At 42.8% G+C, this 12,510-nt stretch overlaps 1 protein-coding gene across 5 annotated transcripts in view; it reads left to right on the plus strand.

Moving 5' to 3' along the window:
- Positions 1-12,510, plus strand: part of DLC1 (DLC1 Rho GTPase activating protein) — a 438,391-nt gene that overhangs the window by 421,528 nt on the left and 4,353 nt on the right. For 4 of the 5 annotated variants that reach the window (XM_011934899.1, XM_011934901.1, XM_011934902.1 and 1 more), the window contains 3 exons: positions 1,511-1,728; positions 3,779-3,952; positions 4,312-6,839. In XM_011934899.1, coding sequence (XP_011790289.1) covers positions 1,511-1,728; positions 3,779-3,952; positions 4,312-4,432 — 513 coding nt within the window. In that variant the 3' untranslated portion in view covers positions 4,433-6,839. Of the gene's footprint in view, positions 1-1,510; positions 1,729-3,778; positions 3,953-4,311; positions 6,840-12,510 lie in introns of those variants that run through there. The other variant, XM_011934900.1, reaches the window with a different exon arrangement.

Consider the following 12,510-nt stretch of genomic DNA (forward strand, 5'->3'; position numbering starts at 1 on the left):
TAGTTGAGTCCAGGCGTCGAGGCTTGGGTCCATCAGAGATAACATGCTTTTGCCAACTAATCTCTCCGGGGATCTGTAGCCCACACCCTCCCTTGTAGAGCTGGGCACCCGGGTGAGTCAGATTCCCCTGGTGAGAGTGGAAACTGGGCAAAGGAAGAGTAATTTTCATCCCGTGTAACACTTGAGAGAGGATTTCAACTATTTCTAATGAAGTCCTTTGGCTCTACAGAATCACACTAGACTTCCCTAGAATGTTTTGCTAATGGCATTGAGCTGTGGAACATCCTATGACACGCTTCGATTTTTCCATAATTTGGTCAGAAACCTTTTGCACTCTTCTCTGTTCTTAGTTAGTGTTCTCTTGGCCCTTTAATGAGCAGGGATCCTTAGGGGGAAATTAATTCCAGTTAGGGCTAGTAAACCTCTTGACAGCAGAGGCATCTTGTAAGGCTCAGCAGGATAGGTCCATCAGAGGTATATGTTGATGCCGCCTCTACCATCTTGAAAATAAATAAACAATGGGAGTAGGCTGGGTGGCCTTGCAGGCTTTGGAAATGAGTGCAAATGATTGATTTTTTATTTTTATTTTTTTATTTTTAAGATGGAGTCTTGCTCTGTCACCCAAGCTGGAGTGCAGTGGCGCCATACCAGCTCACTGCAACATCTGCCTCCCGGGTTCAAGCGATTCTCCTGCCTCAGCCTCCCAAGTAGCTGGGATTACAGGCACGCCACCATGCCTGGCTAATTTTTGTATTTTTAGTAGAAAAGATGGGGTTTCACCATATTGGCCAGGCTGGTCTCGCTGACCTTGTGATCTGCCCATCTTCGCCTCCCAAAGTGCTGGGATTATAGGCATAAGCCACCATGCCCGGCCAGTGACTGATATTTCTTTATTGCATGCACCCTGATACAGGTCCCAGAAAAACAAAATAAATGTCATAATTTGTTTTGTTTTGTTTTGAGATGGAGTTTCATTCTTATCACCTAGGCTGGAGTACAGTAGTGTGATCTCGGCTCACTGCAAAATCCGCCTCCTAGGTTCGAGTGATTCTCCTTCCTCAGCCTCCCGAGTACTTGCACTTAAACAGGTGCCTGCCACCACGCCTGGCTAATTTTCGTATTTATAGTAGAGACAGGGTTACACCATGTTGGCCAGGCTGGTCTTGAACTCCTGACCTCAGATGATCCACCCGCCTCAGCCTCCCAAAGTGCTGGGATTATAGAAATAAGCCACAGCACCGAGCCTAAATGTCGTAATTTTGACCAGAGTTGACAACAGCTTTTGTTCACTTTCTGGCTTGCTCTTAAAGCCAGGGATAGCAGCCTATTCAAGTCACAGATTTTTTTAGCCCCCCAATATTTATATATTGATTATATTGTTTATATGATTTATATAATCAATTAACATTGATTATATGTGACTAAAATTGTTAGTCTAACTAACAATTTGACTTCAAAAACTAGGTGTGTACCGATTGCCTTGGCACTGAGAAATATATCCTCTTTCCAGGTGAGTGAAGGACCCCCTCTGAGGCTTTGGAGGTCAACCATTGAAGTCCCTGCTATGCCAGAGGAAATCTTAAAGCGCCTACTTAAAGAACAGCACCTCTGGGATGTAGACCTGTTGGATTCAAAAGTGATTGAAATTCTGGACAGCCAAACTGAAATTTACCAGTATGTCCAAAACAGTATGGCACCTCATCCTGCTCGAGACTACGTTGTTTTAAGGTGAGCACTTCCAAATTGTTTTTTTGTGACAAGGATGACCCCATATATGAACCAAGCCTATATGTCACTGATCTTACAAGATGGTATAATTATTTAAAGTAGAGGCCAGGCATATGATGGCTCACACCTTTAATCCCAGCACTTTGGGAGGCCAAGACAGGAGGATCACTTGAGGTCAGGAGTTCAAGACCAGCCTGGGCAATATAGCAAGACCCTATCTCCGCAAAAAATTTTTAAAAATTAGCTAGATGTTGTGGTGCATGCCTGTAGTCTTAGCTACTCGGGAGGCTGAGGCAGAAGGATCCCTTGAGCCAGGAGTTTGAGGCTGCAGTGAGCTGTGAGTATGCCACTATACTGCAGCCTGGGCAACAGAGCAAGACCTTGTTTCTAAATAAATAAAACAAAACATATGCCTCCAGAAAAGTAGTGAACACCTTCAAATATGGAAAACAGATCTACATTTATTCTAGCAATGTGTTCCTCACTGAGAATGGTTTGAACTCCTTGGTAACTGAGCTCGGAAAGAGAGGCACCTTCCAATGAATACGCTCATTGGTAGCAGATTTTTGCCCCTTTTAGGATAGATTTGCTTGTCAGAAACAGCTAGTGAATGAATAAGCCAGGAAATAACATTTGAGTCCCAAGGGAGATGTGGTTAAGGCTGATTTATGTGTAATTCATAAATTCTCTTGAGATATTACTGAAAGAAGAATTCCAAAAATCTTTGAGGAAATGTCACGTTGAAAGTCCAGACCTTTTCAAACAGCCAGTGCTCCTTTAGGTGTCTGTGTTCCAAGACATTTGTGAAATAGGAAAAAATGGTTTTAAGCTACACTTCAGATTGGCTCTTTTTTCAAAGAGGAGACTGTCTGAGCACATAAACCCTCTGTAACAGCGGCTCTGTACAGAGTTCCTCCTTCAGGAGTCCTTGTATAGTGTCTTCGTGCATATAATGCTGCTCTAACAGAATGTCACAGACCGGGCAATTTATAATGAACAGATATTTATTTGGCTCGTGGTTCTAAAGGCTGGGAAGTCCAAGATCAAGGAGTTGCATCCGGTTGTTTGTTTGTTTGTTTGTTTGTTTGTTTGTTTGATTTGGGGACATGGTTTCATTCTGTTACCCATGCTAGGGTGCAGTGGCACGTTCATGGCTCACTGAAGCCTTCACCTCCGAAGCTCAAGCAATCCTCCCCCCTCAGCCTCCCAAGTAGTTGGGACTACAGGCATGTGCCACCACGCCTGGCTAACTTATTGATTGCTTCTGGTGGAGTCATGGTTTCACTATATTCTCTAGGCTGGTCTCAAACTCCTGGGCTCAAGCGATCCCCCTACCTCAACCTCCCAAAGTGCCGGGATTACAGGCATGAACCACCATGCCCAGCCTAGTGAGGGTCTTCTTACTGTGTCCTCCCATAGTGGAAGGGCAAAGAGAGGGCAAGGGAGAGCAAAAGAGAAAATGTGTAGCTTTAGGCCATTTTTATTTATATATTATTTAAATATTTATTTATTTTGAGATACAGGGTCTCACTTTGTTGCCCAAGTTTGAGTACAGTGGCATGATTACAGCTTAAGCAATCCTACCACCTCAGACCCCCGAGTAGCTGGGATTCCAGGGGCACACCACCATGCCTGGCTAATATTTTTTATTTTTAGTAGAGATGAGGTCTCACTATGTTGCCCAGGCTGGTCTTGATCTCCTGATCTCAAGCAATCCTCCCTCCCCAGCTTCCCAAAGTGCTGGGATTAAAGGCGTGAGCCACGGAACCCAGCCTCAAGCTCTTATAATTGGCATTAATCCAGCTCCCATTAGGCCCCACCTCCCAACACTGTTGTATTGGGGATTCAGTTTCCAGCACATGCTTTCTGGGGAACACATGTACACCATAGCAAGTAGTTTAGAGGATGCCATTTACCTAGGCCTGGGTCACACAGCGTGGCCACCGAGCCTGACCCGTCACCCCACTGCAAATAGTGAAGAGCGAAGCACGATTTTACACTTGGCTTCTAGGAAATTGCATCATTTCCGCCTCTGGTTTTGTCTCTACAGAACCTGGAGGACTCATTTACCCAAAGGAGCCTGTGCCCTTTTACTAACCTCCGTGGATCACGATCGGGCTCCTGTGGTGGGTGTGAGGGTTAATGTACTCTTGTCCAGGTATTTGATTGAACCCTGTGGGCCAGGAAAATCCAAACTCACCTACATGTGCAGAGCTGACTTAAGGTATGTGGTGATTCTGATTTTTTTTATATGGTGAGGGTCATGAAGGAAATTCAGACTTTTTGTCTAATGCAAAGAATGCCTTAAATGAACACATCATTGTTTCCTGGTGACTTCATGAAGAGTGGTGTTTATAAAGTAGCATTTCATGTTTGTTGGTCTTCCAGCGACCACTTCCTAATTTGGATCCCTTAGAAAATGTAGTTCTAAAGCAAAGCAAATATGGTAGTTCGGCCATGAATTCAAAGCCACAGGAAATGATAGATTTTATGCATTTGAACTAGCAAACAGACGTTTCTCGTTTTATTTCCCTGCTTTCTAACTTAAATGATTCATCTGCTTTTCTTTCTTTTCTCTGATAGGGGCCACATGCCAGAGTGGTACACAAAATCTTTTGGACATTTGTGTGCAGCTGAAGTTGTAAAGATCCGGGATTCCTTCAGTAACCAGAACACTGAAACCAAAGACACCAAATCTAGGTGATCACTGAAGCAAAGTAACCGCTTCCACCACCAGGGTGTTTGTTTCTAGAACCTTTGCCAGTCCTTGAAGAATGGGTTCTGTGTCTAATCCTGAAACAAAGAAAACTACGTGCTGGAGTGTAGGAATTGACTATAGCAATTTGATACATTTTTAAAGCTGCTTCCTGTTTGTTGAGGGTCTGTATTCGTAGACCTTGACTGGAATATGTAAGACTGTGCAAAAAAAAATGTATTTGTATTCTTATTCAAATTGCTTCTGAGAAGCAAAACTCTTTAAATACGTTATGGAAGATAATGAAGATACTTCATTCTCTCGTGATACCGGTGTATGCGTACCTGTGTCACTTTATTTGCAGTGTGTTGAGGGACTGGTGTATCCACTGGAATAGCTGGTACTCTTTGACGTGTTTTCTCACCAAGATGAGCAAAGAAAGGTTTGCACAGAGGAGTGTGAATGTGTGTTTGTTGCTGGTTGAATGGCAATAGATGTCTAAGATGGATTCAGTGTCTGGCACACTGAGACACCTCCAAGAAGGAGATTGATGCGTCAGGTTCAGTTTAACCTGGAATATCTGACTACCCATGAATCCACCCAGAAAGGGGGCCCAACCCCCTTGTCCATTTATGCCTTTTTTTTTTCCATGTTACTAAGCGTATTCCTTCTCCACCAACCTCTTTTGTACTTTGATTGTAATAGATTGGCTCTGACACCCATTTCAAATGCAGTTTATTTTTAGACCTGATTGCAAATAGTGATGTAGTTTTAACCAGTATGGATTAGTTCAGGGATGAACTGCTCCCTCCAGCCTTACTGACTCAGATCCACAGGGTTTTGTTTTGTTTAAGTTGAGATGTAAAAACTGAACATGATAACACTTACTCTTAAATCAAGCATCAAAACGTTTTCCCTACTAGAATTCTTTGCATTTTTGTGTTTGTAACAGAAACGTTTTAAGACACTATATTTGGGAATATAGGAAACTGTGTGGCCCAAGGAAATCCCTGTAAATTTAACCCGCCTACGAAAGGCTTTTTACCCGCCTTTGGTTGTTAACAGCATTCCTGAAAGCCACATGTGTTTATTAATTGGGTTTGTTGTTATCAATAGGTTTTCTGGTTTTATGACTTTTTGTCTTATTTTATTTTTCCTACAGCTCTTTCTTTTTTTTTCCTTTAGAATGCCCTTGAAGTATATTTAAGAGGTAATGAAAAATAGGAATCATAGTCAAAAACAACAAGAACACCAACTCAAACCAGTGAAGTTTTTTAGAAGGGTGGTCTTTATTCAGGTTTTACTGTAATGGTAAGGATTGACTCAAGAGACAGTATTAGTAAATTTATTTTGTATGGATCAAAAGTGAATAATGTATGAATGAGAGTTGTAAGAAGGATTTTTATTTTGTTATAATTTAGTTACCATTTTCAGTGTTATTTCAAAGGTTCTTTGAAGAATTTCGGGGCAGGGGGTCAGATTAGAGTTTTAAAATTTGAGTATTTTGGATGTCAGTGTTCCTCATGAAGATATACTTGGATATTCAATTTTGATGGCTTCCAAATTTGTCAGATTGTATGTTGTATATACCATTCTATTAAGAAACATGTCCACTGTGCTTTCCAACATAGATAAAGCATGATAAAGAGTATTATTTAAGATATACTTGTATTTATACCTCAGATATTCTTTTGGGTTTTGTACCTCAAGGCTTTTTTCTCCTTATTGTAAATACACTTTACGTGAATACAGTCTAAGTGAAGAAAATAAATAAAAGGAAGAGGTTTATAACTTGCTCTATATCTGTACAGAATATAATCAATAAGTGCACTATTAAATGTTTAAAGTAAGGGAAAAGTCTGGGCTGCCTTCCTTAATATTGCATCTCACTCCCACCCTTAAAACCACACATTGCAAAGCATAGCATTTTAGCATCAGCTACAATCAAAAGAGCCATTTGCTGAAGGAAAAATCAGACTGCAAATCATTCCAAGGCCCACCTGCAACTGAGCCACCCACTCCCAACAGGAAACCCTGGTGAAGGTTCAGGAAGCACGGAGATTCTCTCCAAACAAAGGTCCAGTTAGGAAACGACGCTGAAAGGATGACGAGAACGTGCAACAGCAGAAAGATGCTCGCAAGGAGAGTCAGGCTCGCCGATGAATGCCACAAAAAAAAGGTCTCTTTCCCACTATTTAATTTGACAAGAGAAAAATTTGAAGGATATGAACATTTTCAAGAACTCTGCTGAGGTCAATTAGAGCGCCATCACAACTTGTTTGTGTGACTAATTGTCTAGATTGTAAGCTCGTTGAGGGCAGGGCTCCTCTCCTACACATCTTTATAATCCCCTGCAGCAGCTTTCAGTATTTTGTACTTGTAGGCACCTAATAAATCTATTATTTGCTAAACTGAACTGATTGGATTAGCTTGTTATTGCAAAGGGAAGAGCATCTAGGATGCCGATCATCTTAAAGCCTCCTTTTCATTCATTGCTGATTTTCAGATGACAGAGACTGGAAATTGTCCAACTTCATGGGATCTTAAGTTTTAAACTGAAGAAGACAAATTATTTAACCTGATGGACTCTTAAATTTAAACTGATGAAGGTGACATAGATTATATAGATACTATGGCTACTGATTTTAAACAGGTTGTGATGGCATTTTAACAAATCACATGTCTCACAATGTGGTGTCTGTCTTAGAAGAGGTTGTATTTCAACAAATATTTACTTTGGGCATAGAAAAAGGTCGGGGGTGGTATCATAATTTGTTTTGTTTTTTGTTTTGTGGTTTGTTTGTTTTTGAGACAGCGTCTCACTCTGTTGCCTAGGCTGGAGTGCAGTGGTATATGATCAATGCTCCCTGCAGCCTTGACCTCTTCGGCTTAAGCAATCCTCCCAACTCAGCTTCTCAAATAGCTGGGACTGCAGGCGCATACCACCACACCCAGCTAATTATTGTATTTTTTTGTAGCAATGGGGTTTCACCATGTTGCCCAAGCTGGTCTCAAACTCCTGGACTCAAGCGATCCCCCATCTCGGCCTCCCAAAGTCCTGGGATTACAGACATTAGCCACCATGTCCAGCCTTCCCCTTATCATTTTTTAAAAGACACACACACACACACACACACACATCAGGGACTTTTTTTTACTTGGCTCTTCAGACCTGGTTTGTTCAGAGCTGTATAAAATAAAGATCAAAATGTCTTAGGCCTGAATACCTAATACTTTAGTTATTTGAAGAGATCAGGAGTCATTGGTTCCCAATAGTTTACAAGGTTACCAAGGTGGGAGTAGCCACCCTCACAAGCCCCCACTGTGGCTTTAGATTGCTCTTGTCACACCACCTACTACGTGCTTAATGCATTTTGTCAGTTTTTCACTAGCTGTGTACCCCACACTGGAGATCAAGCTGTGAGCAAGGTCGGCATCACTCTGCCCTTGCAGAATTAAAATCTGTCCTCACAGATTTCAAAAGAGAAATGTCAGTGCCACGTGGTGAGCACTAGGACAGGTTCCTACGCACTCAGGAGGAGAAGCGAAGGGCTTAACAAAGCTCAAGATAATTGCTTTACACACTCCAAGCATCCTATCTACCAATTTAATGGAATAAGTTGGGCAAATCTAACAACATCACATGATTCTTTAAGAAGTTTGTTTTTCAGGGCTGTGGAGACAACTGAAATTTTTGAAAAGTAAGATCTAAAGAAAAATGAAGGAAGACAATCCGATATAGGTACTTTCCAACACCACTAGGTAGGGGAGTGCAGAAAGAGAGGGGTGATAGGGGTGTGGGGGATTTTACAGCTGCATTCATGTGTCTTTACAGCACTTTTATCCTCTTTTCATATGCTTACTTAAGCCTCACATGCACCCCGTGAAGCCTATGTGTCCTTTCCACTCTGTAGTCAGAATATGACTTAGAGCAGGTGTCCCCAACCCCCAGACTACAGACAGGTACCTGTCCCTGGCCTGTTAGGCCACACAGCAGGAGGTGAGCAACAGGCCAGTTAGCATTACTTCCTGCCTGAGCTCCACCTCCTGTGGGATGGGCGGCATTAGAATCTCATAGGAGCGTGAACCCTATTGTGAACTGCACATGCAAGGGATCTAGGCTCCACGCTGCCTGGGATCTGATGATCTGAGGTGGAACAGTTTCATCCCAAAATCATTCCCCAACCTCTTCTGCAGAACAGTGGTCTTCCACGAAACCGGTGCCTGGTGCCAAAAAGTTTGGCGAGCACTGGCTTCAAGAGTTAGTGACTAATTAAAGCCCCCAGACCCAGAAGAACGAGAACTGTGATTCCAGCTCACATCCACGTTCCTCACACCATCTGCCCTTTGCTGACCGCTCCCTAATCTAGAGGCAATTTCTCAGCACACCAATCCACCATGGCTGCAAGATTAGAATCAGGAAGAACTAGGAACATGAAAGTCCACAACAAAATAGCTTCTGTGAATGGAAAATAGAAACTTGGGACACCAATTTACTCTGCCAGAAGAAAACAATTAAGCTGAGAGCTGATCATGCAAGAAACTGCCTTTTTCTGTTGTTCCTAAGCAGATACCTACAGATAAAAGGTTAAATATCTGTGGAGATAGCTACTCTGTATTCACATTACCTTATGTAAAGTGCCCATTTACTGAGCACCAAACAAAGATATAATTGACTATTCCCCTGCCTGCTCTTTAAAAAAAAAAAAAAAAGATGGAGTCCCACTTTGTCACCCAGGATGGAGTGCAATGGCACAATCTTGGCTCACTGCAACCTCCACCTTCCGGGTTCCAGAGATTCTCCTGCCTCAGCCTCCTGAGTAGCTGGGACTACAGGCGCACGCCACCATGCCCAGCTAATTTTTGTATTTTTAGTAGAGACGGGGTTTCACTATGTTGGCCAGGCTGGTCTCGAACTCCTGACTTCAAGTGATCCACCTGCCTCGACCTCCCAAACTGCTGAGATTACAGGCATGAGCCACCATGCCCAGCCCCCTACCTGCTCCTTTTCTCTTGCAACTGGTGGATTTAGTAATACCCTCCCTCTTTCCCCCTCCAACCAGCTTTTCCCCTTTAAATACTGAAGCCTCAAAATCATCTTTGTAGAAATTCACAGACCTGTCTTCCAGGCATTGTCCTTAACCTTGGCAAAATAAACATGTACATTGACTGAGACCTGTCTCAGATACTTATTGGTTTATGCCACCTTAGTCAGAGTCCCAAGGAAATTCTGTCACCCTATTACTGAGATGACAGGAGAATTTAAATCGGTGAAGATAAGTAGGAGGAGAAAGTTTCATTTCAGGTTGATAGTTGAAAGAATTTGTAGTTCTGTCTAGCAAATCAAATATATTATTTGAAATGTACAGACTCCGCTTTTCCTCCTTGTGACACATAGGACTTGATTCTCCCCTTGTGCAAGAACAGAACAGTTAACGACAAATGTGGTCTGATCACAGCCCACCCATTCCCTCTTATCATGCGTTTCTTAGTGGGTACACAGGAACATCACTGACAGGCTTCTTAACTTGCACCCCAGGACCAGAATATGAGTCTTGTGACTCTTTTTGCAACACTTCATAACGCCCTCCCCATCACACAAGAATATCAGGAAGTGCTACGGAGATACTTGTGAAGGTGCTTTGAAAAGCAAGGGTTATACAGCTGTAAGGGAGCACTCAGGAAAGCAAAGTGGAACCGAGCCCAGCTGCTTTCCCTCCCCTGCCCGTTGAAGCATACATTAATGACTCTAAAGCAGAAATCCCAAACAATGAGATCATGGCATGTATGTCATCTTGGTGTTCCATCAGGATGCAATTTGCCTAAGGAATTTAAATTCCATTTGCCTAAGGAATGCAAATTATAACAAATCTTAAAAAGCCTGTGGCAGGAAAAGCTCAGGTAGGTCTGCACAGTTGCAATGAGTTTGGGCCCATTCTCTAGGGGATGGTGAGACTTGCAGGCAGGGAGTTTGCTAAATCATGTTGGTAGCTGTAGCCCAAAGTAATTATCTTTGCTGTGTATACACAGCTCCCATGAGAACAGCTGGCTTGTCTGTCCGGACTCAAGGCTGTGTTGACACCTATAGTAATAAACACCTTTCTGTACAAAATTTTCAACCATTGAATTTTTTTTTAAAGGGGAGGGGAGTTCAGGGCTAAAAGTGTTACAACTCATAAGGGCTTCTCATTTCCTTTTCTTTCTCTCTTTTTTTTTTTTTTGAGATGGAGTCTCACTCACTCTGTCACCCAGGCTGGAGTGCAGTGGCATGAACTCGGCTCACTGTAACCTCCTTCTGGGTTCAAGAGATTCTCCTGCCTCAACCTCCCAAGTAGCTGGGATTACAGGTGTACACCACCATACCCGGCTAATTTTTGCATTTTTAGTAGAGACGAAGTTTCACCATGTTGGTCAGGCTGGTCTCAAAGTCTTGGTCTTGACCTCATGTGATCCACTCACCTTAGCCTCCCAAAGTGCTGGGATTACAGGTATGAGCCACCGCGCCCAGCCTTTTTCCTATTAAGATACAAAACGGTGGCCTGGAGCAGTGGCTCACACCTATAATCCCAGCTCTCTGGGAGGCCGAGGCAGACAGATCACGAGGTCAAGAGACCGAGACCATCCTGGCCAACATGATGAAATCCCTGTCTCTACTAAAAATACAAAAAGTAGCAGGGCTTGGTTGCGGGCTCCTGTAGTCCCAGCTGCTCGGCAGGCTGAAGCAAGAGAATCACTTGGACCTGGGAAGGTGGAGGTTGCAGTGAGCCAAGATCATGCCACTGCACTCCAGCCTGGTGGCAGAGTGAGATTCTGTCTCAAAACGATAAATAAATAAATAAATACAAAACACTGCGGAAAGGAAAAACCTTACTCTTCTTATGACTCTGAGAATGGCACTCACCAACAATGCTAAGTGATGTGTTTCTGCAAAAACAGTCTGATTTACAAGGAGGTGATTTCAAAAGGTTTTGGGATTACGGGCACTTTTAAAAAACAAAAGTGTTAGGCCCAAGTCTGAATGGACATGCTGTGAGCTACCATTTATTATAATATTATAATGCACCGGGTAAGAGAATATGTGCTTTATATACAGTTAATATCTCATTTCAATTTCATAGTACCAGGCATGGTGGCTCACACCTTGTAATCCCAGCACTCTGGGAGGCTGAGGCAGGTGGATGGTTGTAGAGCAGGAGTTTGAGACCAGCCTGGGCAACATGGCAAAACCCCATCTCTACAAAAAGTACAAAAAATTAACTGGGCATGGTGGCCCGCCTGGAGTCCCAGCTACTCTGGAGGCCGAAGTTGGAGGATTGCTGCAGACAGAAAAATGGAGGCTGCAGTGATTATGCCCCTGCATTCCAGCCTGGGTGACAGAGTGAGACCCTGTCTCAAAAAAATAATAAATAATTAAATTTCATAGCAGCCTTTTGAGGCAGAGAACTTATTAGCCTCATTTTACAGATGGAAAAGTTTAAAGAGATAGGAAAGCTTAAAGAAATATAGTAGCTACATAATATTTACAAATGGACTCAATAAATTTTAGGGCAGTACTTAGAACACTGCGATGCTGGAGATGTTCCTTATCTGCCTTGTCTAATATGGTGGTCGCTAGCACATGTGGCTGCAGCTAGTGTAACTGAGGAGTTGAATGCTTAATTTTATTTAATCTTTTATTAATTTAAACTTAAATAGCCTCATGTGGCTAGTGGCTACTGTATTTGTATAATGCAGATGCTATTTCAAAGATCTAAGAATATTTCCAAGCAATCTAAACCCTATCGCTCTCTTGGCCTATATAATAATGCTCTTAAGAAAGAAATAGGATGGATGTGGTAGCTCACGCCTGTATCCCAACACATTGAGAGAGGGAGGAAGGAGGATCACTTAAGCCTAAGAGATCCAGACCAGCCTAGGCAACATAGGGAGATCCCATTTCTATGGCAAAAAAATTAAAAATTAGCTGGGCATGGTGGTTCACATCTATAGTCCCATCTACTTGGGAGGCTAAGGTGGGAGGATCGCTTGAGCCCAGGAGTTTGAGGCTGCAGTGAGCTAGGATCCCACCACTGCACTTCGGCCTGGGC

This window comes from Colobus angolensis, unplaced genomic scaffold (assembly GCF_000951035.1).
Source record: "Colobus angolensis palliatus isolate OR3802 unplaced genomic scaffold, Cang.pa_1.0 Scaffold14, whole genome shotgun sequence".
NCBI classification, from domain to species: Eukaryota; Metazoa; Chordata; class Mammalia; order Primates; family Cercopithecidae; genus Colobus; species Colobus angolensis.